Consider the following 26,816-nt stretch of genomic DNA (forward strand, 5'->3'; position numbering starts at 1 on the left):
CATCCCCACCCTTCCCCTCCCTCCTAAGCATCCAAGATTGTTTTTTTTTGTGTGTAAACCTTTTCATGAAGTTTTATAGTAGTGGTCTCATACAATATTTGTCCTTTTGTGATTCACTTATTTCACTCAACATAATGCCCTCCAGATTCACCCATGTGGTGAGATGCTTCGCAGATTCATCATTATTCTTTATCGCTGTGCACTACTGCATTGTGTATGTACCACAGTTTGTTTATCCATTCATCTGTTGATAGGCATCTAGGTTGTTTCCATCTTTTTGCTGTTGTGAACAATGCTACAATGAACATGGGTATGCATATGTCTATTAGTGTGATGACTCTTATTTCTCTATGGTATATCCCTAGGAGTGGGATTGCTGGGTCATATGGTATTTATATTTCTAGCTTTCTAAGGAAGTGCCATATTGTTTTCCAAAACAATTGTATCATTTTACATTCCCACCAGCAGTGCATAAGACTTCCAATCTCCCCCACAGCCTCTCCAGCATTTGTTATTTTCTATTTTTTTGATTCATGACAGTAATGCTGGGGAGAGATGGTATCTCACTGAGGTTTTGATTTGCATTTCTGTAATGGCTAGTGATTGAGAGCATTTCCTCATGTGTCTGTTAGCCGCTTGAATGTCTTCTTTGGTGAAGTGTCTAGAACAGAATTCTTGATTTTTTTTCTTCCAACCTGCTCCCCAACAAATGTTCCCCATCTCAGGAAAGGTACCACCGTTCTCCCAGTTGTTCAAACTATTAATCTTGAAGTCAACCTTTTATGACTGTTTCTCACATACCATACTGTAATCATAAGAAAGCCCAATTGGTTCTACCTTCAAAAAAATCTGGAAGCCAATATTCTTACCATGTTCAACATGACACCCTAATTCAAGCATCCGTAACTTTGACTGGATAGTTTCCATAGCCAACTAGTTCTCCCTCTTTCCTTCTTGCCCCCATACAGTCCTAAAACCCTGCAATGGCTTTGCCTTGCACTTAGAATAAAATCCAACATCTTTACCATGGCTATGAAGTCATACATTGTTTGGACCTTGCCGAGGTCTCATCTCTTCTGCTTGCTTACTGTGCTCTAGCCAAAAGGAATGGCTTTTCACTGTTCCTTAACCAAGCTCACTCCTGTCCCCAGGGACTTTATATTTGTTACTCTCTATGCCTAAAGCAAGGAGCAGTGGTGGCACAGTGGCTAAAGCGCTTGACTGCTAACTGGAAGGTCAGTGGTTAGAACCCACCAGCCACTCCACGGGAGAAGATGTAGCAGTCTGTTTCCATAAAGATTACAGCCTTGGAAACCCTATGAAGCAGTTCTACCCTGTCTTATAGGGTTGCCATAAGTTGGAATTGACTCCATGGCAATGGATTTGGTTGCCTAAAGTCCCCTTATTTAGATGCTCAAATGGCCCACACCTTCCCATCTCTCAGGTCTCTGTTCAAATGCCCCCTCCTCAGAAAACCTTCCCTGAGCACCCTACCTGAGGTAGTCTTTTCATCATCCCCCTTAGCCCATGATCTCCTTAATCTGGTTTCTTCATAGACTTTAACTCTAGCTGGAATTGCATTATTTATTTATCTCTCTCCAAAACTAGAATTTAAGCCCTAAAATTTGCCTTGCTTATTATTGTATCACCAGCACCTAGCATAGTATCTAGTACATGGTAGGTGCTCAGTAAGTATTTGTTATATGGAATGAACAAACTGTGTTTTTAAAAGGCCACTTTTAAAAAACTAGAAGAATGTTAGATCAATGTTCACTGCAGCACTATTCACAATGGCCAAGGTGTGGAAACCAAAATGTCCATCAACAGAAGAATGGATAAACCAAATGTGTTACATACACACGATAGTCTATTACCCGTCCATAAAGAAAAACGAAGTCCTTATGCATGCCACAACGTGGAGGAACCTTGACAGTAAATCAGGTGCAGAAGGACAAATACTGTATGATCTCACTTACATGAAATAAGCACATATATAGAGACCAAAGCTTATTAGTGGTTACCAGGGGTGGGAGGGAGAGGGAAAGAGGGAGTTTTTGCTTAGGGGGCATTGAGTTCATTTTAATGGTGGTAGAAACATTTGGAAAAAGATAGCTATAATGGCTGCACAAAATGAGGAATGTAATCAAAGTCGCTGAATTCTACATATAGAAATTGTTGAGTCGGCAAATGGTTTGTTGTGTAGGCTTTCACCACAGTAAAAATAAATACATAAAACTAGAAGGAAAAACATCTGGGAGGTGAGATTGTAGGTTTTATTTATTTATTTTCACATTTCCCTTTTATGTTTTTGGATGTTTCTCAGATTTTCTATATGAAGTCTATCTTTTGTCATCAGGGGAAAGACAAGCTATTTAAACCAACAGAAGATAGCTTGTGGTCTAGTCAGGCCAGTTTTATCACAATTCCAGAACAAGCACTCAGTGTCTGTTCCTGTCAACTTCATGCCTTTTGTCTTACGTGAATGCCTTCCTTTCTCACTTCGTCTCTGAAAAGCAGTCCTTCAGGGCTCAGCTCAAGGTCTGTTTCCTTCTGTGGTACTCCTGTCCTTACTGATCTCCCTGGTATCCCAAGCTTTACACTTAGCTGGGTATGCTGAGCTACATTTATTCTCGTTAATTAAATCTTTTCTGATTGCTGGTGCGTATGAGTGTGTGTGTGTGTGTGTGTGTTTGTGTATGTCTGAGAAAGAAAGATAATGTATATTATGTGTTTGGTCTGTGTGAATTTTTCCTCCTCGGAAGATATGTCTTAACCTGCTTCCCAAAGTCTCTTAACAGACCAGATGACAGTGAGTACTCAATAAATACTTGTAGATAGTACCATGTTGAAGCTACTAGATCTTGAAATTGGAGTCTGAAAACTTAAACGGTACTTCTTCCATTATGCCATGCTCTGTGATAATACTTTAGTTTTCATTTATTAAGCATTTACTTACTACCTGCCAGTCACTTGCTATTCATTTTCTGTTTTCCCAGTAGGAACCGCTTTCATGTTCATCTTAAGATTGAGGAAACTGAAACTTAGACAGGTTATATAACTTACTTAAAGTGACAGGGCTCGAAGTAGCAAGGCCTGGGTTAAAACAGAGCAGGTGCCCAGAGCCCAAGCTCCTTACCAGTAGGCCGTCTGGCCTCATCGGGATACACAATGAAGGAAACGCGATTTCCTTTGACTTCTATGCCCCAAATGCGCTTTTGGTCTGACTGCATGCTTTCAGTCAAGTTATTTAACCTCACCAAATCTCAGTTTCCTCGTTTGTAAAATGGAGACAATAATACCTAAGAGGGCAATTGTAAATGTTAAGATGTAAATGTTTTCACTGTATGCTGTCAAGTTAATTTTCCACTCATAGTGACCTCATATGACAGAGTAGAGCTGCACCATATAGTTTTCTAGGCTGCAGTCATTACTGGAGCAGATTGCTAGGTCTTTCTCCCATGGAGTGGCTGGTAGGTTCGAACTGCCGACCTTCCTGGTAGCAACAGAGTGTTTAACCATTGCACAACCAGGGCTCCTTAAAATACGGATAGTGCCTCACATAGTTCCTAGATATTGCGGGCACTCAGTAAATGGCAGTTGCTGTTATTAGATATTCTGTCTTCTTGGTATGGGAGCCCTGGTGGCTTGGTGGTTAAACTCTCAGCTGCTAACTGAAAGATTGGTGGTTTGAACCCACCAACCACTGTGCAGGAGAAAAGACCTGGTGATCTGCTTGCATGAAAATTACAGCCTTGAAAACCCTATGGGGCAGTTCTACTCTGTCCTGTAGGGTTCCTGTGGGTTGGAATGGACTTGAGGCCAATGGGTAGTACTTTCTTGATAGTTACTGTTTACACTGGGCTGTGGCAGCACCATCTCATTTCTTCCTACACAGCAAGTGGCCTTGGCCAGACCTCCATCTCCAAATCTGGGTGTCACAACTCTGAGGTGTTGAAGGTACTGTTAAAATGCCTGGACCAAGAAAAAACAAATAAGCATTCCTGAACCATATTAACCAGGGCTTGGATTTCCTTGTCTGAATGCATGATGGGAAGAGGGTTGTGTTACAGGAGTAGCTGTTTTTGTTTGTCATACAGGCCCCCTAATCTAAACATCTCTCACCCCTCAGGAATTATTTTAGGACCAGGAAGCAGCACGCTGTTTATTGAAAGAGTCACAGAAAAGGATGAAGGCGTCTATCACTGCAAAGCCACCAACCAGAAGGGTTCCGTGGAAAGTTCAGCATACCTCACTGTTCAAGGTAAACAGTTGCTTTGAGAAAGCAACCAGAAACTGCTCAGACATCTATTTCCCTGTTTGTTTAATTTTCCACCTCCCAGTCTGCTGCCTATCGCTCCAGTCTGTTCCTTTCCTTCACCTCCCTCTTCCCTCTCCCTGGCCGCGTTGAGGAGGGACTGTCTGGTTCTGTCTGGCAAGGCTGACAGTGAGGAGCCAGGATCCCCAGGTGGTGGCACCCCCTGAGAATGACTGGAGAGGGGCCACACCTGTGAGAAAGAGGTTCAAGGAGGAGGGAGATGGGTGAAGGTAAGGGAAAAAAACCCACGCTTGAACTTGTTTGTTCCCTTTCCTGTTCCAATTCCCAGGAGTTGAACATATGCTGCTCTTCAGAACGTTTTCCTAAGCTGGTTTTTAATATGAAGTAGGCTGCAAAATATTAGAGAAGCAATACACAATGAACAGACCACAGTGAAGAGAAATACTCCGCACGCTTCTTCTTCTCTGAGTCCCAGAGGGTTTGTTGAGCAGCAAAATACAAAGAAGCCCTCTCTGACTCTGGGTTATTGCCATGTGGCTTCCATTTAGAAAATAGCCTAGACCTCAATTTTAATTCTCCAAGGCCAAGAACCACCCAAAACATAAAGTTTACAGCATTATAAAATATCACATTGGCACCTCTTAGATGTAAACATCTATGGCATGCTGAGGTTTTCCGATGGAACCTCTTAAGTAGCCTTTTTCCAAATGCTCACTAGTCAACATCAGAATATGCGTGTGTTTGCCGGGGAGGAGCTGGGGAAAGGGCACTACCCTTCAGTTCTTTTGCCCTGGAAACTTACATGGCTTAAGGACTGTAACTCTGAGAAAGAACTCAGCCTCCTCAAATACGGAACATCAGCCTCATGCTTTTACAAGGACGAAAATCTGAAACTGCCCAACCACAAATCCGTACTTTCAGAAGCAGTGGGAGGGGGTAAACCCTTTGCTGTTGAGTTGATTCTGACTCATAGTGACTCTCTAAAATAAAGTAGAACTGCCCCATAGGGTTTCCAAAGCTGTAAACTTCACGGAAGCAGATTGCCACATCTTTCTCCTTCAGAGTGGCTGGTAGGTTCAAATCACCTTTTGTTTAGCAGCTGAGTGCTTAACCACAGTGCCACCAGGTCTCCTTAGTGGGAGAGGACAGCATTCTCAAAATGCTTTTAGTAATGGTCCTGTTTGTATCCCAAGTCATCCATGTTTTAAAATATTCTTTCAACACTGCTGCTGAACAGTTTATTAAGTGTGCATCTCTGTTTAACATTTCTTTCCTCAAACAGTTAGTAAAACAGTCTTTTAACAAAGACTCCAGATGTGGCCCTCAGGGAGTGGCTGCCTCAGGTCAAGGAGGACCTAGATCTGATAGAGGCGTGGCAGCAGCGAGCAAGGGGATCTGCAGTCCAGAAGGAGGTTCCCCTCATATCCTCACAGCCTTATTATTAACCCCAGAGAGGGCTGAAATGACCAGCCTACACCCAGGTAAAGGAGCTGTGGTGGAGCAGCGGTTAAGTGCGCAGTTGTTAACCAAAATGTGGGCAGTTTGAACCCACCAGCCTCTCTGAGGGAGAAAGATGTAGCAATCTGCGTCTGTAGAGATTACAGCCTTGGAAATCCCATGGGACGGTTCTACTCTATCCTATAAGGTCACTATGAGTTGGAATCAACTCAACGGCAATGTTTGTTTGTTTTTTATAACCATGTAATTGCAGACCTGGGATGAAAACTGGGCTCACGCCCGCCGCTCCCCCACCCCCACCTCCCATCAAATGGCAGCCTTCCTGGCCATGTGTCTGTCCCCATCTTCACTAGTAAGAATATGGGTCAGCAGTGGCTGGGGGACCTGAGTGCTCGGGAGAAGCCCTTGCCTATGGTCTTGTTCTTATGTTCTTCACAGTCCTGGGCAAGTAAATAAGTTGCTGAGTTAATAACCAGTCAAACATGGCTCTCTCTCTTTGTCCTAAACAGTCTGTCAATGTATTTCTTTATTCTGACATTAAATGGTGATCTTCTAATGAGGCAAAGCCAATAAACATTTACCAAGTGCTCTGGGATGTAACAATGAGTAATCAGCAGTGATCAGTATTTCATTAAAGGTACATTGTACACGCTGTGGGAGCACAGAGGAAAAAATGATGGCGTGACAAGAGCTCAGGTATAGAGAAATGACACAAGAAGAAAGTGAGTTTCACAGGATGCACAGTGTTGCCCAACTGGAGAACAAGTTGAGAAGGAAGGCTGTCCAGACAAAGGGGAAAAGGTGTGTGAGGGCAAAGAGGCTAGGAGAAGCACAGCGCTTTCAGGAAACTACAAGTAGTTCAGTGCAGCTGGAGTATTGGAGGCCCGTAAGTCAGGGAGAAGAGATGAAGCTGGAGAAGGAGCCAGGAGCCTCATGTCCCCAGATGAGAATAGTAGGCAACTGGAAGCCACTGAAGCATTTTAAGCAAGGAAATAACATGAAGATAGTAAGACACGTGGTACAATGATTAAGCGCTCGGCTGCTAACGAAAAGGTTGGTAGTTCAAATCCACCCAGCTGCTCCACAGGAGAAAGGACCTGGCAATCTCCTCCCATAGAGATTATAGCCTAGGAAACCCTATGGGGAAGTTCTACTCTGTCATATGGGGTGACTGAGTTGGAATCCACTCGACAGCACCCAACACCAACAATGAGAGATATGGAAGTTAGGCCATGATCCCTAACGTTGGTGTGCTTTGGGAACCTAGTTGGAAGATTGAGGTGTACATGAAACAATGAGAACCAGTTCCACAAACATTTTGTGCTTTTCCTAAGTGTCAAATAGAAGCATTCATTTATGTAGAAGACCACACAGTGCTATGACTGAGGCAAAAATGGACATGGAGTATGACTTGATCTCTAAAGCAGGACTTATAGGATGTTAGGTCAGCCAAGTGACGGGGACAGGACAGTCTACATTAATATCCCCCTTGGCAATAACCAAGTCTAACTCGTTCTAAATTGTTCCTACTGGGTAGTCCATTAAACTTTCTGATGAATTGGTCCTTCTGACTCAAGGCCTCTTTTTCCTCATGTGGCATAAACCTTCAATATTACTTAGAGAAATGTTCTAATGTAGAAGGTGGCTGCAGACACTTTGCAGCTATGGCTCTTTATTTTTACCTATTACGGCCCCTAGCAGCCATGCTTTTGAGTTCTTGTGCCTGCTCATTGTAGCTTTTCCACTTTTCCCTTGCTCTCTTTCATATATATATATATATATGTATATATATATATGTATATATATATATATATGTATTTTTTTATGCTCTCAGAATGACAGCTGGACCCAACCTTTCTGCTTTAAAATTGTGGTTAGCAGAAAAAACAGTCTGACCTGCCAGAATCAAACCACATCTGAAATATTGTGCTCACTGATAAGAGAAGAGTAAATAAATCCCCAGGATAATGATAGAATAAACACTGCTAGGAAGTGAGGGTGTTTAGTCAAAAGAGAGACAACTTGGAGTGACAGGATTGTTTTCCTGAACCAACTAAGAAGGAGGCATTTAACTCGTTTTTTGATACGTCGGAAAAGATAACAGGAAAGGAAGATTGTGGTGAGGTTTCAGGAAAGCAGGTGTCAGCTCCATTGAAGAATATAATTTTGCATCAAGAGAATTTCTGGAAGTTGGTGTTGTGTGGATCTTGGGAAAGCCTGCATGCTTGGGTTAGATGCAGCGTCTTGAATTTACATACTTTGGGCTCATTGAATAAAAATGTGATCCCTGGATGCTGCTCAGAACAGTTGCCTGCAGGCACGCCCAGTAGTTTTATAGCTGAAGTTGGGTTCTTGCTCTCGTGTCTAAACCATCTCTCTTATCACTGCAGTGGCTGGTTTCCCATTCTATGCCTATGGACACGTCGCACTGACTGATCTTGTCAAGATGAGTTTAGGAAATGAAACCAGGCAATCAAGTTGTGTCTGTGGCTATGTTTAACAGATTTGAAAAGAGGTTCATGAATTAGCCAGGAAGGAAGCTGTCTGCTCTTTTTATTTCCTTTGAAAAAGAACTCTTATACTCATAGATAAAACAATGTGTTATTTTTGTATCTGCAAAGGATGAATGGACTGTGGAGTCAAAGGAGCTTCTTTAAATAATCACAGGTCTTGTTTGGTTTGGACCCGGCGCATCAGTCCACGTGGCGCTCTCGAGGGGAAAGTCTAATATTAAAGACAACAACAACAACAACACAACTGTTACCAACCAAAATTAAGTTTGGAAAATAACATAGCACTTGCTGGGCAGAACTCAGTGGGGCTGTTGCAATGTAATTGTGCCACATCTGTCATCTAAGAACTTATGTAAGCTATACTTTATCGTCATTATTGCAAATAATGCAGCCCTCAAGGTGCGGTGGTTAAGCACTCGGCTGCTAACCAAAAGGTTGGCAGTTCAAATCCACCAGCCACTCCAAAGGAGGAAGATGTGGACGTCTGCTCCTGTAAAGATCACGGCCTTGGAAACCCTATGGGGCACTTCTACTCTGTCCTGTATATAAGGTCGCTGGTGTGAGTCGGAATCGACTCGACGGCAAAGGGTTTTATTGCAAATAATAACCACAATATATACAAACACATTCTGCTAACACAAATTTAGGCTTTACTATAACTCAGTCAATTTATAATTAGTTATTTCACAGGAGAAAAACACCTGGAAAAAAAATGTGTCATTTTAAACATTTTTTGAGAAGCGTGATGGATACAAACATCTCAGGAGGCTCAGTAGGGCAGCCTGAGGGTCATGCAGCCACAATACTTTGGATGGCATTTTCGGTGTGATTGGCAAGTGTTGAGCCTCAATAATTGTATATTTTAACACTATTTGAGGAAAGGACTCATATGGTAGGAAGTATATTCTGTTTCCTCTAATAGAATTCCAAGACTCGAGGATAGGAAAAGTTCAAACAAAATTGTCTTGGGTGTTCAGCCACCCCTTTTTATTGCCCTTGTCCAACCTTTGTTTCTCTTTTCTGACCCTCTTCTGGTCCCTGGTTGTCCTCCACTCCTGAATCCTGCCCCCAGATTCACTCCTGTGGCTGTCCTCGCATGGAGGACGGATGTGATAAATTAATTCACATGAATATATCAAGGACTGATGATGCACCTCCCGTAAGTGCGGGCAATTTAGAAGGGAGTCCCAAGGAGAGAAGGGTGCTCACAACAGGGACGTGAACTCGCTGTTCATGAATTTCACGCAGGAGGGCTGGAGGAGAGGCATATGCGTGCCTTTTCCCTTCGAATCTAACCAAGGATATAAGGTTAGCCTTGGTGGAGAATTCAGATAATGGCGATGGAATTCAACTAGGGGGATTTGGGATCTTTGAAGATAGTTCTTGGGGTAAAATAAGTCACACTCAAAAAATATTCATCTTAATTCCTTCCGTGGAAATTAAGCTGTCATAAAAGTGCATAAGGAATTAAAGAAGTGGATGTTAGCTTGCTTCTGTGGAGACCTTGGCCGTGTGATTATAATAGCTTGTTTGGTGAGCAGGCGGTGCACGCTGTAAACATGTTATGTGCATTATCCTAGTTAACTTGTGCAATGAGAAGGTATGGTTACTTACAATTGAGAACCCTCTTCATCATCATGCTCTGCTGCAGGCAAGTTGAGAGGCAGTAGGGCAGGATGGTTAATCATGGTTTCACTTCTCCGATGCACCAATTGCTAGCTGGAGCCAGATGCTGGTATTCAAGTCCCAGCTCCACCGCTCATTAGCTGTGTAATCTTGACTATGTTACTTGCTTTCCTGGTGCTTCCGTTTTCCCATGTTAATAATGAAGTATTAATAATGTTAATATGATGTTAATAATGGTATACCAACCTTGCTAAAATAAAAATGTGTGACAGAACTGATGTTCTGACAGAATGACAGTTTTAAGTATCTTTGCCTAAAATTACTTTTGAAAAATGTACTTCAACAACAACAACAAAATACTTCAAATTTAATTTGAATATGGTATTTTCATACATCACCATCCTTAAAAGTAGTTCCAAGTAGGTGTTCGTAGACTTCTAAAAAGCTTCTGAAGTAGTAACGAAGGTCTACAGGCCCATTTTAATATTTCGGTAAGCCTTAGAGAAGTCACATAATAAGGTTAACTGGATTACTGGTTACTGGGTTTTGGCTAGAAGGAGATGGCACTGCTTGCTTTATTAGCTCATGTTGATTAGGAACCCTGACAGTCAAGTGTAGGCATATGTGTTTAATTTTACTTTATTTTCATCCATATGTAAGTATTTACTGAGACCTTTTCTGGGCCAGTGATGGAAACACAAAATGAACAAGAAACACACCCTTCTGTTCAGGTCTTCAGAGTTTAGTGGGAACTAAATCCACATAAACAGACAGTTATCTCAAATTATGACAGATCACATGCAAAAGAATGAAGCTGGACCCACACCTCACACCATAAACAAACATTAAGTCAAAATGGATCAATGACCTCAACGTAGGAACTAAAACATAAAACTCTTAGAAGAAAATATAGGGGTAATTCTTTGGGACTTTGCTTTCCACAACGAATCCTTAGATACTACACCAAAAACATGAGCAACAAAAGAATAGATAAACTGAATTCCATCGAACTAAAAAACTTGGTGTTAAAGGACTTTATCAAGAAAGTGAAGAGACAACCTATGGAATAGGACAAAATATTTGGTAACTATATATATCTGATGGGGATCCCTGGTGGTGCAGTGGGTTAAAGCACTCAGCTACTAACCTAAAGGTTGACAGATCAAACCAACCAGCCTCTCAACGGGAGAAAGATATGACAGTCTGCTTCTGTAAAGATTTACAGCCTTGTAACCCCATGGGGTCAGTTCTACTCTGTCCCATAGGGCCACTGTGAGTCAGAATCAATTCGACAGCAAATGGAATTTTTTTTTTATGTATATATCTGATAACGGCTTAATATCCATAATATATAAAGAACTCCTACAACTCAACCACGACAACAATAAAAGGCAAACAACCCAATTTAAAAAATGGACATTTCCCCAGAGATATACAAATGGCCACTAAGCATATGATAAGATGCTCAATGTCATTAGTCATTGGGGAAGTACGAATCAAAACCATAGTGAAATACCACTTCACACCTGCTAGGATGGCTATTAGCAGAAAATATTAAGTGTTGTGGAGAAATTGGAACCTTCATCCATTGCTTTTGGGGATGCAAAATGGTACAGCTGCTGTGAAAAAAGTGCCACACATCAGAGTTGGTGAGATGCTGCCAGACCCAGAGAAAGCTATTGTAGTCATCAGAAAGGCCCAGGGCCGGGGCCAGACTACAGATCTTCAGATACTATAGACAAGGCACGCCATCCTTTAGCACCTCAGTCCACCACCTGGATGCACCTGCCTTTCCATCCTAACGGGGATGGTATGAAGCCTGGAAGGGTAATCAACATGGAACGCTGTGTGCAACTGGGTCAGCACTTTGTAACAAAGGTATAATTACTGGGAACTCTAAACCTGACCCATACTTGTCAGGATCCCATTTAAATACCACCTCTGACCATGCCCTGATGGTGGGACTTTCCCATGTATCACACGAACTGAGATCCTGAGATCCAGCACTAACTCCTAGTTAGTCCTCCTGCTCCCTCTCCCTGGCCATGTGCAGCTGGGCTGTTTCATGAAATGAGGTCATCAGCTGTCACCAGCAAGTTGAAGCTGGCTCTAATCAGGCCAGGGTGTGGATGCCTGACCTCTGAGAAAATACCCAAGGGCTGTCTAAGAAGAGATGCTGCTGACTTCAGTCACTCTACCCAGCTGAAGCTTGTCCTAATGGTTGCTTTTCAAATAGTGATAGAGATTGAGGTGTCAACTGAGATGGATAGAGAAGGAACTGGACTGCAGGTCTAACTGCCTGCATGAACTACTGCCTCCTTAGCCATGAGACTAGAAAAAATTGATGGTGCCTGGCTACCATTACTGAACATTTTGATCACGGAATCAATAGATGAATCCTGATCAAAAGGGAAAAAAAATCAACTTCTTACAGAATCCAGACTTATTGGACCCATTGAGACGACAAGAGCCTTGTGCTCTTTTAAAGAATAATCTACATGAGATCAAATTGTCTAAAGCACAGATGAGAAGTTTAGGGGGTAGTGAGTCTAAGTCAGTGGTGGGGAAACAATATCGTAGAGGCAGGGAGAATGGTGATGCAACGTGCAGAATGTAACCAATCTTGTTGAATTGTACATGTAGAAACCAATGAATGGGTGCATGTTCTGCTGTGTATATTCTCACCAAAATTATAATTCGAAAAATTTTAATGAGATAGATGGAGCATAGCTAGCACATTGTGCACTCTAAAATTCCATTTTTAGTTTTCAGTGAGCTGTAGAATAGCAGAATATTAAGTACCTCTTTCCCTCCTTGTAAATTTCATCTTGAAGATGTTTTTTAAACGTGTGTTTTGATTCCTTAAGTGTGTAAGTTTTTGCACACAAACACATTGGGTTCTACTGAAAGGAATGTTGCCTGAGTAAGGCCTGTGGAATTAGACTTTGGGGGTCAGCTTCCTGCCCGTGGAATGCAGTGGGAAAGTTCCCACAATCAGAGGGGGCCTCTCTCAGGGCTTTCCGTGAGGGAAGCATCTGCAGAGGTTTTATGCAGACAGTGTCGTGTCTCAAGATACTATCAGCATCTCCAATCGTCAAAAGCCACTGTGCCCTTCAACAAGTCCCAATCAAATTCCACAAAGCATATTTGCAGCATAAGCAAGTATGTGTGTGTGTGTGTGTACAGCAAGGCAGCATTAGACCTCACAGTGTGGAGGAGAAAATCCAAATTCCAAGTATTAAGCTTATAGTATTTCCATCACAACAAGGTTTACTGAAAGTAAAGGCCATCATACTTTGAAACTTCTTCAACAAAGTTGTTTTTAATCAATCTCATGAGGTTCCAGGAATCTCCACCATAATCTGACAGAGCAGCAAATGAAGACGAATCCATCCATTCACCCATTCAACAACTATTTTAAGGATGTCTATGATGTGCCAGGCACTCTCTGAACAGTGGAGATGTAACAGTGAACAAGAGAACCAACATCCAACATTCTGCTGCTTCACAGAGCTTTGAACGTATGCCTCAGTTCAGATTTCAATACCTAATCAAGGCTTAATATCCAGAATATATAAAGAATTCTTACAGCTCAACAAAAACAAGACAAACAGCCCAATTAAAAAATGGGCATGTCACCGAAGAAGATATACAAATGGCCAATAAGCATATGAAAAGATGCTCAATGTCAATAGTCATTGAGGAAACGCAAATCAAAACCATAGTGAGATACCACTTCACACCTGTGAAGCTCCAGACCATGTCCATTTCACTTACCACTGTCTACCAGCACCAACAGAGATTGGAACATAGTTGGTGTTCCATATGCTTATTAAATCAATACATAATGAAGAGGGATTTGACCCTGTACTCTTTGAAAACCCCATGAAACCTTTGGAGACAGGTCAAGCAAAACTTAATCTATTCATTCCTTCCCCCAATCTGATGAGTGGGCATATAAAGATGAATATGATGTGGCTCCGCCCTCAGGGAGCTCAGTCTAATAGAGAATTAGGAAAAGCCATAGCATGGAGGCGTAGAAAAATTGGTAGATTAAGTAACTACAAGTATTTTGGTATGACTGGAGGAAGTACAACCCCAGTGGCATGGTGGTTAAGCATTTGACTGCAAACCAAAAAAGTTGACAGTTCAGATCCACCAGTTCCCCCATGGAAACCCTCTGGGCCAGTTCTACTCTTTCCTATAGGGCCACTATGAGTTGGAATTGACTCAACAGCAATGGTATGGGAGCAAATGGGGGGACAGCTGGAAACTTAGTTGCAGAGGGAGTAAGGTTAGGCACAAAGGACTGGGTTTTTATCCTGAGAGTGATGGGCAGCGGGGGAGGGGGGTGGAGGTGGGCAATGGTAGAATGTAGGCAGAGGAGTGATACAATTCAATTTGTGATTTGGCAAGATGACTCTGGCAGTAGTGTGGAGAAGAGGTTGGAGAGAGCCAAGACTAGTTAGGAACAGCCTCCTAACCAGGGGAGAACTGATGAGACCTTCATCATGGCAGTGACACACGGGTAGGAGAGGAGGTGACAATTTCATGAGCCATTTGGAAGTAGAACGTGCAGGACCCTGTGAGGGACTGTATGAGGAGAAAATGTTAGTTTCCCCTCTGAGCTAAAGGATACTTGGTGACAGGGACTGTGGCCTACAGGAAGTGATTGATAAGTATTTGGTGGATGAATGGAGAAGGGAGAAGGGTGAGGAAGCACATCTTTTGAAGCTTAATGGTTAAGTATGTTGAGTCAACTTAAAAAGAAAACAAACAACAACAAAAAACTCGTTGCCGTCTGGTCAATTCTCACAGCCACCGCGTGTGTTATACAGTAGAACTGCACCATAGGGTTTTCTTGTCTGTAATCTTTACAGAAGCAGGTTGTCTGGCCTTTCCTCCACAGCACTGCTGGATGGGTTTGAACCACCAGCGTTTAGGTTAGCAGCTGATCGCAAACCACTTGTGCCACCCAGGGACCCCATTACCTGGGTTAAAATCACAGGCAGACTGTCAGACTGGGAGGAAGAGGCCTAATCTCTAGACCATGCCTCAATTTCCTCATTTGTGAAAAAGGCACCAGCTCCAGGGGAAGGCTTTCTCTCTGTCAGCTCTTGGGGAAGGTCTTTGTCATCAATCTTCCCTGGGTCTAGGAGCTTCTCAGCACAGGGACACCAAGTCCAAAAGACGCATTCCCTTCCTGGCTCTTCTAGCTTGCTAGTAATGAGGTCCCTATCTCTCTGCTTGCTTCTCTCTCCTTTTAATCTCTTGTAAGATGAAAGGTGATGCAGGCCACACCCAAGGGAAACTCCCCTTTCATCAGATCAGGAATGTGACCTGAGTAAGGGTGTTGCATCCCACCCTAATCCTCTTTAATATAACCTAATCTTGCCTTATTAACCACAGGCAGAGATTAGGATTTACAACACATAGGAAAATCACATCAGGTCACAAAATGGAGGACAACCACACAGTACTGGGAATCATGGCCTAGCCAAATTAATACATATTGTGGGGGGTCACAATTCAGTCCATGACAGATGGCAAGTGTGCTCCTCAAGAGTGGGAACATTCTCTTATTCATCTTCCTATCTCCTCCAGCCTCTAACCTTGCCTGTAATAGGGACTCAATACACCTTTATTGAATTGGAACAAAGAGCCCACAAGATGAAGCCCTCCTCCATGAAATGGGGACATTGAAGCCACCTACTTCCTGGATGGGTTTGAGGCTTAGCACCTAACAAGTGCTCAACAAATCACATTATCACTCGTAGAAGGTTTCACTTGCTCTTGGCGCAACATAATACTAAGCCTTCTGTCTCCTTTTTATGAAGTTAAAGAATAAGGGCATGACTTTAAAATTCTTGGAAAATTGCCCCTTTGGAGCCAGTAAGTAGGAAACCACTGTTCTGGCCCACTGCGGAATTCCTTTACAAATCCCAAAGAGTTTTCTCTCGGGAGGAATCACTTGAACTCTTTGGGTCTTCTCTTTTTGCTCTTGGAGGAACAGTGTTAAGTTTTTGATCTCAGGGATTCTGGGAAATGAGGGGACAGGCTCCAGTTCTATCAGTTCCCTTCTCGTCCCCGTACCAGCTCCCAGCTCAAGAGGTTGGAAATAGAGCCCCTGACCAGGGAGCAGGAGGCAGGCAGTTTGGACTAGTCGTTCCAAAAAGAGTGAAGCAGGCAGTTTTGAAAGTCCTTGAGTTGTATTTTTATTTTTAAAATCTACTTTGAAGAATTTTACGAGTCCCAAAGGAGTCCTTTTGTGTCTTTTTGTTTTTTTTTTTTCTTTAGAATTTCCTCTAAGACCCATTAGGAAGACCTTAGGCCAGATTTAGCCCTTTAATGGGCTTTTGTTTCTGCCTTAATTTTTTCCCATTTTAAATTTCTTCTCTGATTTTTAATTAGCTACCTCTGGGATCGCAAAGTTTGCAGACTCGACAGCAAGTGTTTCTGGAAACTCTTTTAATTTGTATGTGAGTTTATGATGATAACACCATGTAATGATGGGTGTGTGTGCCTGCCTGACTCAGAACGTCAGAGAAGGCTTGTCCCATAGGGTGAATTCTTGTGCCAGCGACTGAGTTTGCCATGGATGAACCATTTAGGGGCACTGGATCTCTTTTAGAAAGCCACAGCCATCCTCAGTTGGAGAGTTTCTTTTTAACATCCTCTTGGTGCTTTTCTTTCTCCAGGAACCTCGGACAAGTCTAATCTGGAGCTGATCACTCTGACATGTACCTGTGTGGCAGCAACCCTCTTCTGGCTCCTGTTAACTCTCTTTATCCGAAAGCTGAAAAGGGTAAGAACATACCAGATTAACGTCTATGCTCCTTTTTACATGGTTTTCTAAAATGCTTCATCTGATGCCTAGGACACGCGCTATACAAACACTAGACTCTCTTTGTCCTTCCTCTCTCATTCTTACCTCTGAACTGGGAAACACTGAAAATGAGCCTTTAAAATGTCTCTCCACCACAGTGTGGAGTGTTCAATAGACATTTAGAACAATGAACAGATGAGTATATCTCAGACAGAGGAGACATTTTTGATATAAAAAAGACATACAGGAAAACCTATGAAAGCCAGAGCCTGTGTAAGTTAGAAACGTATCAGAGAAGGAAAATGAAAATATTTCCCACTGAAACAAGCAACAGAAAAGTGGTAAGGCTGCATCCTGTCAAACGCGAAAAACTTTTGAGATCTGGAAAAACAAGGCAGTCCTGTCGAGTACCGGCTCTCAGAAGTTTCACTGTAATAAAAACCAAAAAACCAAACCAGTTGCTGTCTAGTCGATTCCAACTCGGAGCGACTGTACAGGACGGAGTAGAACCGCCACAGAGTTTCCAAGGAGCGCCCGGTGGATTTGAACTGCCGACTTTTGGTTAGCAGCTGCAGCGCGTAACCACTACGCCACCAGGGTTTCCTTCACTGTGATAGTCTTTAAATTAAATTCAGTGTGGGGCCTGCGAAGTCTCCATCTTCTTATAACCTCACTATCCTCTAAGAAACTAAAAGGAAAAAGCTTTGTCTCTCATAACATCATGGAAACACAAAGAAATGCAGAGCTGTTCCAGACTCATCTTCCTAGCTCTTCCAGCCGCTCGCCTTGCCTGTGGTAGGGACTCAATACACCTTTATTGAATTGAAACAAAGAGCCCGCAAGATCAAGTCCTCACCCATGAAATGGAGATATTGAAGCCGCATACTTCCTAGGTGGGTGTGAGTACTTAGCAGGTAACAATCCCATCACCACTTCTAAGGCTTATACTAAGCCTTCTGGGTAAATGAACAGATAAATTATATTTTGCTGTTCCATACTACGTTCCATGATAAGTTTCAGTTCTTCAGAGTGTGAGGTGCAGATTGGAACTCAGGACATCAGGTTTCTGTAATTCAGCCTGCAGCACAACTTGCTTCTCTGAAAGTCAGTGGTAAACGAGCTAATATTCCTTCCCCTTCCTTCCTTCATTAATTCATTCATCCTCAGGTATTTGCCGAGTGCCTAGGCTCTGTTGGAGGCTCTCTGGTGACAGCAGAGGACAAACCCTAGAGTGTGCAGTGACACAGATAAATGTAAAACAGCAACTCCGAGTTAGTCGCCTAAAAAATGTGTGAGAGGGATGGCCTGGCGAAGAAGAGAGGGAGAAAGGTTGTAGGCAAAGGGAACAGTGTGTGTAAGGCTGAGGGAGGGAAGGGGAGCACAGTGAGGCGAGAGACAAACAGAACATCAATATGGCAACAGAGAACAGGGGAACAAGGTATGAGGTGCAACCACCAAGAGAAGGAGCAGCCTGACCAGGCAGGGCCTTGTAGGAATTTAGTCTTCATTCTATAAGCCTCTGGAGGAGGAGGCAGTTAAGCAAAAGTGGGGAATGGTATGTGTGAGAGAATCATTTGTGTCTGGAAAGATTATTTTAGCTGCTGTGAGGACAGTGGCTCAGAGGGGTCAAGAGTGACTATTGGGGTGCCAGGTAGGTTTGATAGCAGCCCAAAGAAGAAATGGTGGTAGCTTAGACTAAATGACTAGCCCATTAACCAAACCCATTGCCAATTCTGACCCATAGAGACCTATAGGACGGAGCAGAACTGCCCCATAGGGTTTCGAAGGCTGTAATCTTTACAGAAGTAAACTGCTACATCTTTCTCCAGCATAGTGACTGCCGACCTTACCGTCAGCAGCTGAAAGCTTAACCACTGTGGCAGCAGGGTTAATGATTAAATGACTAAAGTCAACAGATATTTTGGAGATAATGTCAACAGGACTTGAGAAATGTCAAGGAGGTCTCCTCGATTTCTAGAGATTAGCTCTATTTATGTGCTAACATGGTACTGTGGGAAGCTCTTTATGTAGTATATCAGTTAATCCTTCCCAAAACCCAAAGAGGTAGAAGAGCAGTTGCTGCCAAGTTAATTGTGACTCATGGTGATCCCGTGTGTATGTGTCAAAGGAGAGCTGGGCTCCATAGGGTTCTCAGTGGCTGATCTTTTGGAAGTAGATCGTTAAACCTTTTTTCCGAGGCACCTCGGGATAGACTTGAACTGCAGACCTTTCAGTTAGCAGCAGAGCGTGTGAACCATTTGCATTACCCACCGACTCTGGGTAGATTCTCTTCTTATTCCCATTTTATAGAGGGAAGCGGAGGCTCAGAGAGGCAAAGTAACTTCCCAAAGCCACAGAACTAGGTAGAGATAGAGTTGATTTTTGAACCCAGGCTGACTTCCCTGAGACTTGACGTTCAAAACCAATAAGGGGCACTTTGTAGTGTTGGCATAAGAGGCAAGGCTAGCAGTCATCATATCATCCATGGTAAATGTATAACATCAGGCTTTTGCATCTGGAGTGACTTGTTTGGAGGCATGATACTTAAGGCCATGGCTGTAGAAAGAAACAAAGGTCAAACAAACAAGAGCATTTTAAAGGGGAGATCATCATATAGGGAATGATATCTAGGACACACAAAACTTGCCAAATCTGTACGGGGGTATGCAAAGGCTATAGGAGTTCAAAGGAGGAGAGAAAGCTTCAGAGAAAGGATGCTTGAGACAGACTTTGAAGGCTGTGGTTGGGGGGAAGGAAGCAGAAAAGCACAGCCTCCCCACACCCCCCACCCTCAGCTTCCCACTCACCATATTAGGAACTGGTCTGGTCATCTGGTATATAAGAATACCCCAAAACCAGAAAAACCGAACCACTGCCATCAAGTTGATTCTGACCCATAGCGACCCTCTAGGACAGAGTAGAACTGCCCCATAGGGTTTTCAAGGCTGTAATCTCTACAGAAGCAGACTGCCACAGCTTTCTCCTACGTAGCAGCTGGTGGGTTAACAGCCAAGTGCTTAAACCACTGCGCCACCAGGGCGCCTTTGGGAAATAAAATGGGAAAGTCAATTTGAGACTAAATTGACAGGGTCCTTTTCACTTGTAAAAATCTGTGAAATTTTGAGGTCGATAAGAAGAGCTGAAAGCAAGGGAGGAAGCAGAGCTAGAATGCCTATAAAATGTGACAAGGGATTGGTTATGGGAGGCAAGAGGATCCGGGCATTAAAAATCTATCCATGTAGTTTCTCTAAAAAAAAAAAGAGTGAAAATTCCTCATTGATAAAGACTACATTTCTGTTTTTATCCCCACTTTGCATAGGCCAGTGTTACAATCACAGCTAACATTTATTGATGCTTATGATATACCAGGCCCTGTTCTGACAGCTTTAAATGCATTATTTCGCTTGATATTCACAACAACCCTGTGAGATAAGGGCATTGTAAGGAAACTAGGTTTATAGTGTATAAACTAGGTTTAGAAGGCTTGAATTAGTTGCCTAAGGTTACGCAGCTGGGCAGAGGCTGAGCTGTGACTCAAATCCAGTCATTCCACTAGAGCTCTCAAACACTTAGCTGCATAGCCTCCAGGCCAAGCATCTAGTACCTGCTCAGTGTTAGTGTCATTTGAAAGAATAAATATTTGTCGACTAAGATTCTACTATCATACTCTCCTCAAAGCCCTTACTTAAGGTTTCATGGGTGTTCACTGTCATTTGAGGTAAACCATAAAGTTCCAGAGGCACTACGGGAGGAGACGGTCTTCCGTTGGCTGCCCCACTGCTTCCACCAACACGGCCAAACTCCCACATACCCAGCAGAAAACCAACGTGTCCCTTTGCTAGGCTTCGGCTCCCCTAGGCTCTTTTGAGGATTGGCAGTTGTTTTGTGTGGCCGTTGGAAGAGTTTAGTCATAAAACGGACTCCAGCGCTTCTCCAATGAAAGCCCAGCACCCTGTTACAGGGATTCGCGTCCCTGTACAGCCTTACAGATTCACACGAGCATCTCACAGACTGGGATCTTCCAGTCTCACACCAACGCCAAACGTGGTTCGTGACTAATCTTCCATATCTTTCCCTGTTTCCACCCTCTGTGGAGGCCAGGCAAACCTTTCTGCCTGGAGCTATTTGTCACACATTTTAGTGATAATTTTCGTGAGACTGGGAAGGATTGCAAGTGATGGATGAGGTGAGCTGTGACAGCCCAGAGCAGGCTGAGTAAGAGCCGAAGAATGTGGGTAGGTGTCAGATGGTGTCTATGGAAAGGTTGTCTTCTTTATGCGAACCCTGACCTTGCTTAGGGAAAGGCACTGCAAGGAAGAGTCCCAAAAGCCATTTAAATGAAGTTGTCAGACCTTCTAGGCAAGAGCTAACCCAATCCACTATATATGGGCAAGCGTGTTTCCTTTCTTTGCTGCCCAGGATTCTGCCCAAAGAACTGCAGTCATCAACTGAACGTTTAATTAACAGGAAATACACCCGTTGATATGAATCTAAGATGCTAAATGTATATCCAGTTGTCTGTGATCTGAAATAAAGTCTGTTTTCCGGACTTGACTTGTATTACAAGATAAAGCAAGCACTTCAAGGCAGATGCGTGCCTTACTCATTTGCTATTGCACCAGTGGCCAAACAAACTCAGAATGTGGCTGTGTGTGAGTCTTGAACCATATTTACCCCGTGGTCTTTGAAAGAACCAACTGCGATTTCTTACTAAAGATGATCTTATTCTCACCTTGCTGATGGGTTCTATCATCTTTTCACATAGCTGCAGCAACCAAGGGGCCCTGGTGGCACAATGGTTAAGAGCTCAGGTGCTAACCAAAAGGTCGGCAGTTCAAACCCACCAGCCGGTCCTTGGAAACGCTATGGAGCAGTGAGGTTGGGCTTACTGAATGACTTTAAACACTTAATACAAAATGTGCCTCACACTCTCCCCGGGACCCTGAGTCGACTCTGCCATGTCTGACCTCTCTTGTGAATGTGGAAAAGCTACAATCTCCGGCAGTGGGGGCCCATCTGTCATGCATATTCCTGCTTGTGCAGAATGGTCGTGAAAAGTTCTTTTCCATCACTGTTTGGAATGATTTTTTAAAATGCTTTGCATTTTTTTAGACAAAGGCTATCATGTGATAATTGTTTAAGAATGAGCATGGATAAGGATGTCATTGAAGAATTTGTATTTTATCTGAGATAGGATGGTGGGGCTAGGACTAAAGAAATGTGGGAATACTATGGAGCTGTTTAATAGCAATTGCATGCTCAAGAGTAACACACATATGTGTATGTGGAGGGGTACTTTCTGTACATGACCATTCAGTTTCAACCAAATGACACAAAGCAGATGTTGCCAGTATTGTTTTAAATTGGATATCAGTGTTTTCAAAGTTTGTCCCTGTTGGTGACTTTAAGATCTCTTTATTTCTTAGTCTTCTTCTGAAATAAAGACTGACTACTTATCCATTATAATGGATCCAGATGAAGTTCCCCTGGATGAACAGTGTGAACGGCTCCCTTATGACGCCAGCAAGTGGGAGTTTGCCCGAGAGAGACTTAAACTGGGTAATGTATTTGTTCAACAGATTCACAAGCCTATACTGAGCACCTACTATGTGCAAATCACTGAGCTTTGAGGGATGCTAAAGTAAACTAAATGTTAAACTAGTTTAAGTGCTGGGCTACCAACCGAAAAGGTTAGCACCCACCAGTAGCTCCACAGAAGGAAATATCTGACAATGTGCTCCCATAAAGATTACAGCCTAGGAAGTCTGGGGTCTTAAACACTAGTAAGCAGCCATCTAAGATGCATCAATTGGTCTCAACCCACCTGGAGCAAAGGAGAGTGAAGAACACTAAAGACACAAGGTAATTATGAGCCCAAGAGGCAGAAAGAGCCACATAAAGCAGAGACTACATTAGCCTGAGACCAGAAGAACTAGATGGTGCCCGGCTACAACTGAAGATTGCCCTGACAGGGAACACAACAGAGAACCCCTGAGGGAGTGGGAGAGCAGTGAGATGCAGACCCCAAATTCTTGTAAAAAGACCAGACTTAATGGTCAGACTGAGACTGGAAGGACCCCAGAGGTCATAGTCCCCAGACTTCTGTTAGCCCAAGACAGGAACCATTCCCAAAGCCAGCTCTTCAGACAGGGATTGGACTGGACAATGGGATAGAAGATGCTACTGGGGAAGAATGAGCTTCTTGGATCAAGTAGACACATGAGACTATGTTGGCATCTCCTGTCTGGAGGGGAGATGAGAGGGTGGAGGGGGTCAGAAGCTGGCTGAAGGGACACGAAAAGAGAGAGTTGAGGGAAGGAGTGTGCTGTCTCATTAGGGGGAGAGCAGTTAGGAGTATACAGCAAGGTATTTATAAATTTTTGTATGAGAGTCTGACTTGATTTATAACTTTCACTTAAAGCACAATAAAAATTTTTTTAAAAAGATTATAGCCTAGGAAACCCTAAGAGGCAGTTCTGCTCTGTCCTATAGGGTCTCTATGAGTCGGAAATAACTTGGAAGGCACACAATGAAAGCCAAGTAAACTAGATCGTGGGTTCAATCTCCTAGCTGCTCACAAACTAGCAAGGGAGGTGGACATGGAGGTAAATGTTTCTAATGGAATGCTGACACGACAGTACAAGAGGACAAGGGAGACCTGTTCATTCACTCAGCAGTTACGGGACACCTTCTCTGAGCAGACACCAGTGTAAGCCCTGGGAATACAAAGATGTTTGTGTCCCTTTTCTCAAAGGGCTTGGTCTGGTGAAAGAGACAGTAGATAAGGGAAGGGGAAGGAAAGGGATTAGTGCCAAAAGAAAAAAAAGGGAGGCTTATAAATCCAGGCTCTGTTCTAGAATGAAATCACCGAGGGGTTAGCTCTACAGAACATGTCTGTGACCCAGAATATGATTCAGGGTGGTGGAAAAGTGAGATCATACATTTGATGAAAGAGTTAGTGCTATTCAAGGCTGTGGATCAAAAAATACCTCTGTAGAGTCTGGTTGCCTCCTCTGCCATGAGACCAGAAAAACTGGATGATGCCCAGCTACCATTACTGAATGTTTTGACTAAAGATTCTATAGGAGAATCCTGACCAAAAGGGGGGAAATAAGGAGTAGACTTTCAAGTTTTCATCTCAATGGAATCCAAACTTTTTGGAACCATTGAGGCTAGATGAGCCCCTGAAACTACTGCCCTGAGATAATTTTTAAACTTTCAACATTTAACCAAAACTATCTCATGAAGTCTTCTTTGAACCCAAAAAATAGCTTATCTTAATTAGTAATGTATATCTGCTTTGAGCATTGAGCTCTTCTAAAGAATTGACAACAGCTACTCCAAAGTTTGGATGGAAAGTTTAGGGGGCAGTGGGTTCAAGTTAATGGTGGTAGAATAATGTGGAAAAGCTTAGCGAGAATAGTTGCACAACTTGAAGAATGTAACCAACGTCACTGAATTGTACATGTACAAATTGCTGAAATGGTATGTCTTTGGCTGTGTATACTTTCACCAAAAAAAATAATGATAATAAACAAAAATTCCCTTCTGTGCAAACACACAAATGACATACTCTGAGTTTCCCTGGGTGGGTGTTCAAATGCCCAGACAAAGAAGAAAATCCCAGGGGGCCTTTTAAGTTCCACTTTCGAAAATAAGGATTGTTGTTTTTTTCCAGGTAACATAGATGCTATAAACACCAGGCAAATGTGCTTTCCCTCAGGTTACCCCAGTTCCTCCAGCTCAGACGTCACAATGCAAATTTATCTCCAGCCCCTGGTGCTACAAAACAATTGGAGCCTCAGTTACTCCTGCCCAAAATATTTGCACTGTGGCTTCTGAAAGTTTTCCACTCCTGAATGTGTATGCCAGAGTCATTAGTAGTCGGAACTAGGAAAACAGATTGTGCTGTCCGTACTCCTGGCATTGTTACCCCTGGTGTGAAAAGCCTGTGACACCAAATTCAATGTCATCCCCTTGTCCCCTGTCCCCTGTCTACCCACACGTGCACAAATTACATCGGGGTGGAAGGTGTTGAGAGCGCAAAGAGGGAAGATTGGCTTTTCTTGCTTCTCTCTCAGGTTTTGAAATGATTTGGCTTACATCGCTTCCTACATAAGAAAGAACTGGCCCCAAGAGTATGTTCTGTTTGGATTGTGGAAGAATATTGGAAATCGGTAAAAAGCCGGAGAGACTGGCAAAAGTCAGCACTGGCTGCTGACGGGGAAAAATCAACTAAATTTAGAGTAGTGAAGGGCAGGTAGCACACTGGATGAGTTCCTTCTGCAAGCCTAAATTGTATGGCAGCTCGCCCAGCCCCTCAGTGACCTTGGCAGGGAACGTAAGATCATTTTCCCACAACCGTGAGCCTTTCCCAGGCCACATTGCTTTCCAGAGCTATTAGTCACAATCAAACATGCTTCTCCCAGTATAGGACACATAAGCTTTCCATCCCATCTCCTCATTCCTTGCCCTAGTGTCACTATGATCCATATCACATAGAGAGAGATTGCTAACCCTTACATTAGAACTTCCTTGGGGCTCCGTGAGGTTAGAGAATTCCATTTTGGGAGGTTCTCCTTGTTGAAAATCTTTCTTATCATTCTTTTCCTTCCCGGAGTTGCAGATGCTATGATTTGGCCCATGTCTACTTGAGGTCTTTGATGGGTGAGAGAAAGTATATCAAGTCTGCTAACTTTGTCTTTCAATTCAGGGTGTGGATGCAAGGGCTAAGACATGCTCTTCTAACATGGGAGCAAGGAGGCCCAAGAACTTCTGTTGCTGTTGTTTTTTTAAACCAAATAAGTGACAGAAAGTAATTTCAAATGATATCTGACAAGTGAAAGTAGCCAAGATTACGCATGGATCGGTGGGGAGAATGATGTAAGAATTACAGTGGGATTGTAAACATAGAGAAATACACAGACCAAGCTGCATTTGATTTCAGCAGGATCTACTTTCTTGGTTGCTATTAGCAGCCCTGAGGAAGGAAGTCAGAATTTATAGTGTCTGATAGATGAATACAGTTGGAGTGTGGGTCAAAGGTGTTGCTACCACTGAAATTCCTGAAACCCAGGAACAAAAGAAGCCTGTTTTGTTAGAGATTCTTCACGAACCCTGGGAGAGAATTACACTCCTATAAATTTATCATAGAAGATGGGGGAAGGTCTGACATTGCATCTCTCTATTGAAAAACATAATTTAAAGTCAGAATTACCTAATTTGGGAAACAATCAAGGGAGTCTAGAATTTGGCAAGTGGCTGGTACCTGGGCTGGTGCTGCCTCTTGGAAGAACAGCCATGCACTCCCCACAGAGTATCCCAGGGATCCTGGCCAGTCAAGAACATTCTTGGAGGAGATTCCAATATCCTTGCATTGCATGACAATGACCTAACCCATTTCGGAGCTAGTAACTGGCATTAGAGGCAACACCAAAGAGGATTTTCAGGGAAAAGGAAAATCAGGCAAGGTCAGGTCCAGTGGTGACAGGGCTCCCCTAAAACTGGAATCGTGGGTCTGCGGAAGGATTCCAACAGCATCAGGTGATTAAAGAGCCCATAGTAGCTTACTGTGTTTTATGGGGCTGCATTAAGCTTCCAAGAGAGTAAGTGCAAAGACTGAAGGAAGCCAAGTAGAAACAGTTTATTCACACTGATAGAAGCAAAGTCCCCCAAACACTTGTTAAAACAGAGTTTGTCGTGATGGCTAAGAAGGGAATGCATGCTGGGGGCTGATGTTTGGACCGGTAAAGGATCCTTCCTGCCCCAAGCAAGCAAGAGTCTTAGTAGGGTATGCAGAGGGGGCCCAAGATAGAGATTATTGTCATATTTCTCAGGCTCTGGACACTTTTGTACCAGATGGAAGAAGGCACTGTAGAAGAAAAACACTGTTCTTTTACCCTAAAAAAAAAAAAAAGCAAGGAATAAACCTCCAACCAAAATGCACCAGTTTTTACAAATCTGGAAACAGCACCATCCGGTGTATCCCATACCTGATTTCCACATGCAGCACTTTCAGTGTCCATCTGAGGCTTTCATTTAAGCCTAAGAGTCACTATTCTGGTCTATTTCTTGGACAATCTAACCTGAAGAAGAAAGCATGATCTGGGAGCAACAA

General features: G+C 43.1%; 1 protein-coding gene across 1 annotated transcript in view; it reads left to right on the forward strand.

Annotated features, from left to right (window-relative positions):
* FLT1 (fms related receptor tyrosine kinase 1) overlaps positions 1-26,816 on the forward strand; it is a 202,752-nt gene that overhangs the window by 135,651 nt on the left and 40,285 nt on the right. The window contains exons 15-17 of the mRNA XM_064275298.1: positions 4,130-4,261; positions 16,572-16,678; positions 22,126-22,258. Of these exons, the coding sequence (XP_064131368.1) occupies positions 4,130-4,261; positions 16,572-16,678; positions 22,126-22,258 (372 nt within the window). The remainder of the gene's footprint in view (positions 1-4,129; positions 4,262-16,571; positions 16,679-22,125; positions 22,259-26,816) is intronic.

This window comes from Loxodonta africana, chromosome 23, assembly GCF_030014295.1.
Source record: "Loxodonta africana isolate mLoxAfr1 chromosome 23, mLoxAfr1.hap2, whole genome shotgun sequence".
In the NCBI taxonomy this organism is placed as follows: Eukaryota; Metazoa; Chordata; class Mammalia; order Proboscidea; family Elephantidae; genus Loxodonta; species Loxodonta africana.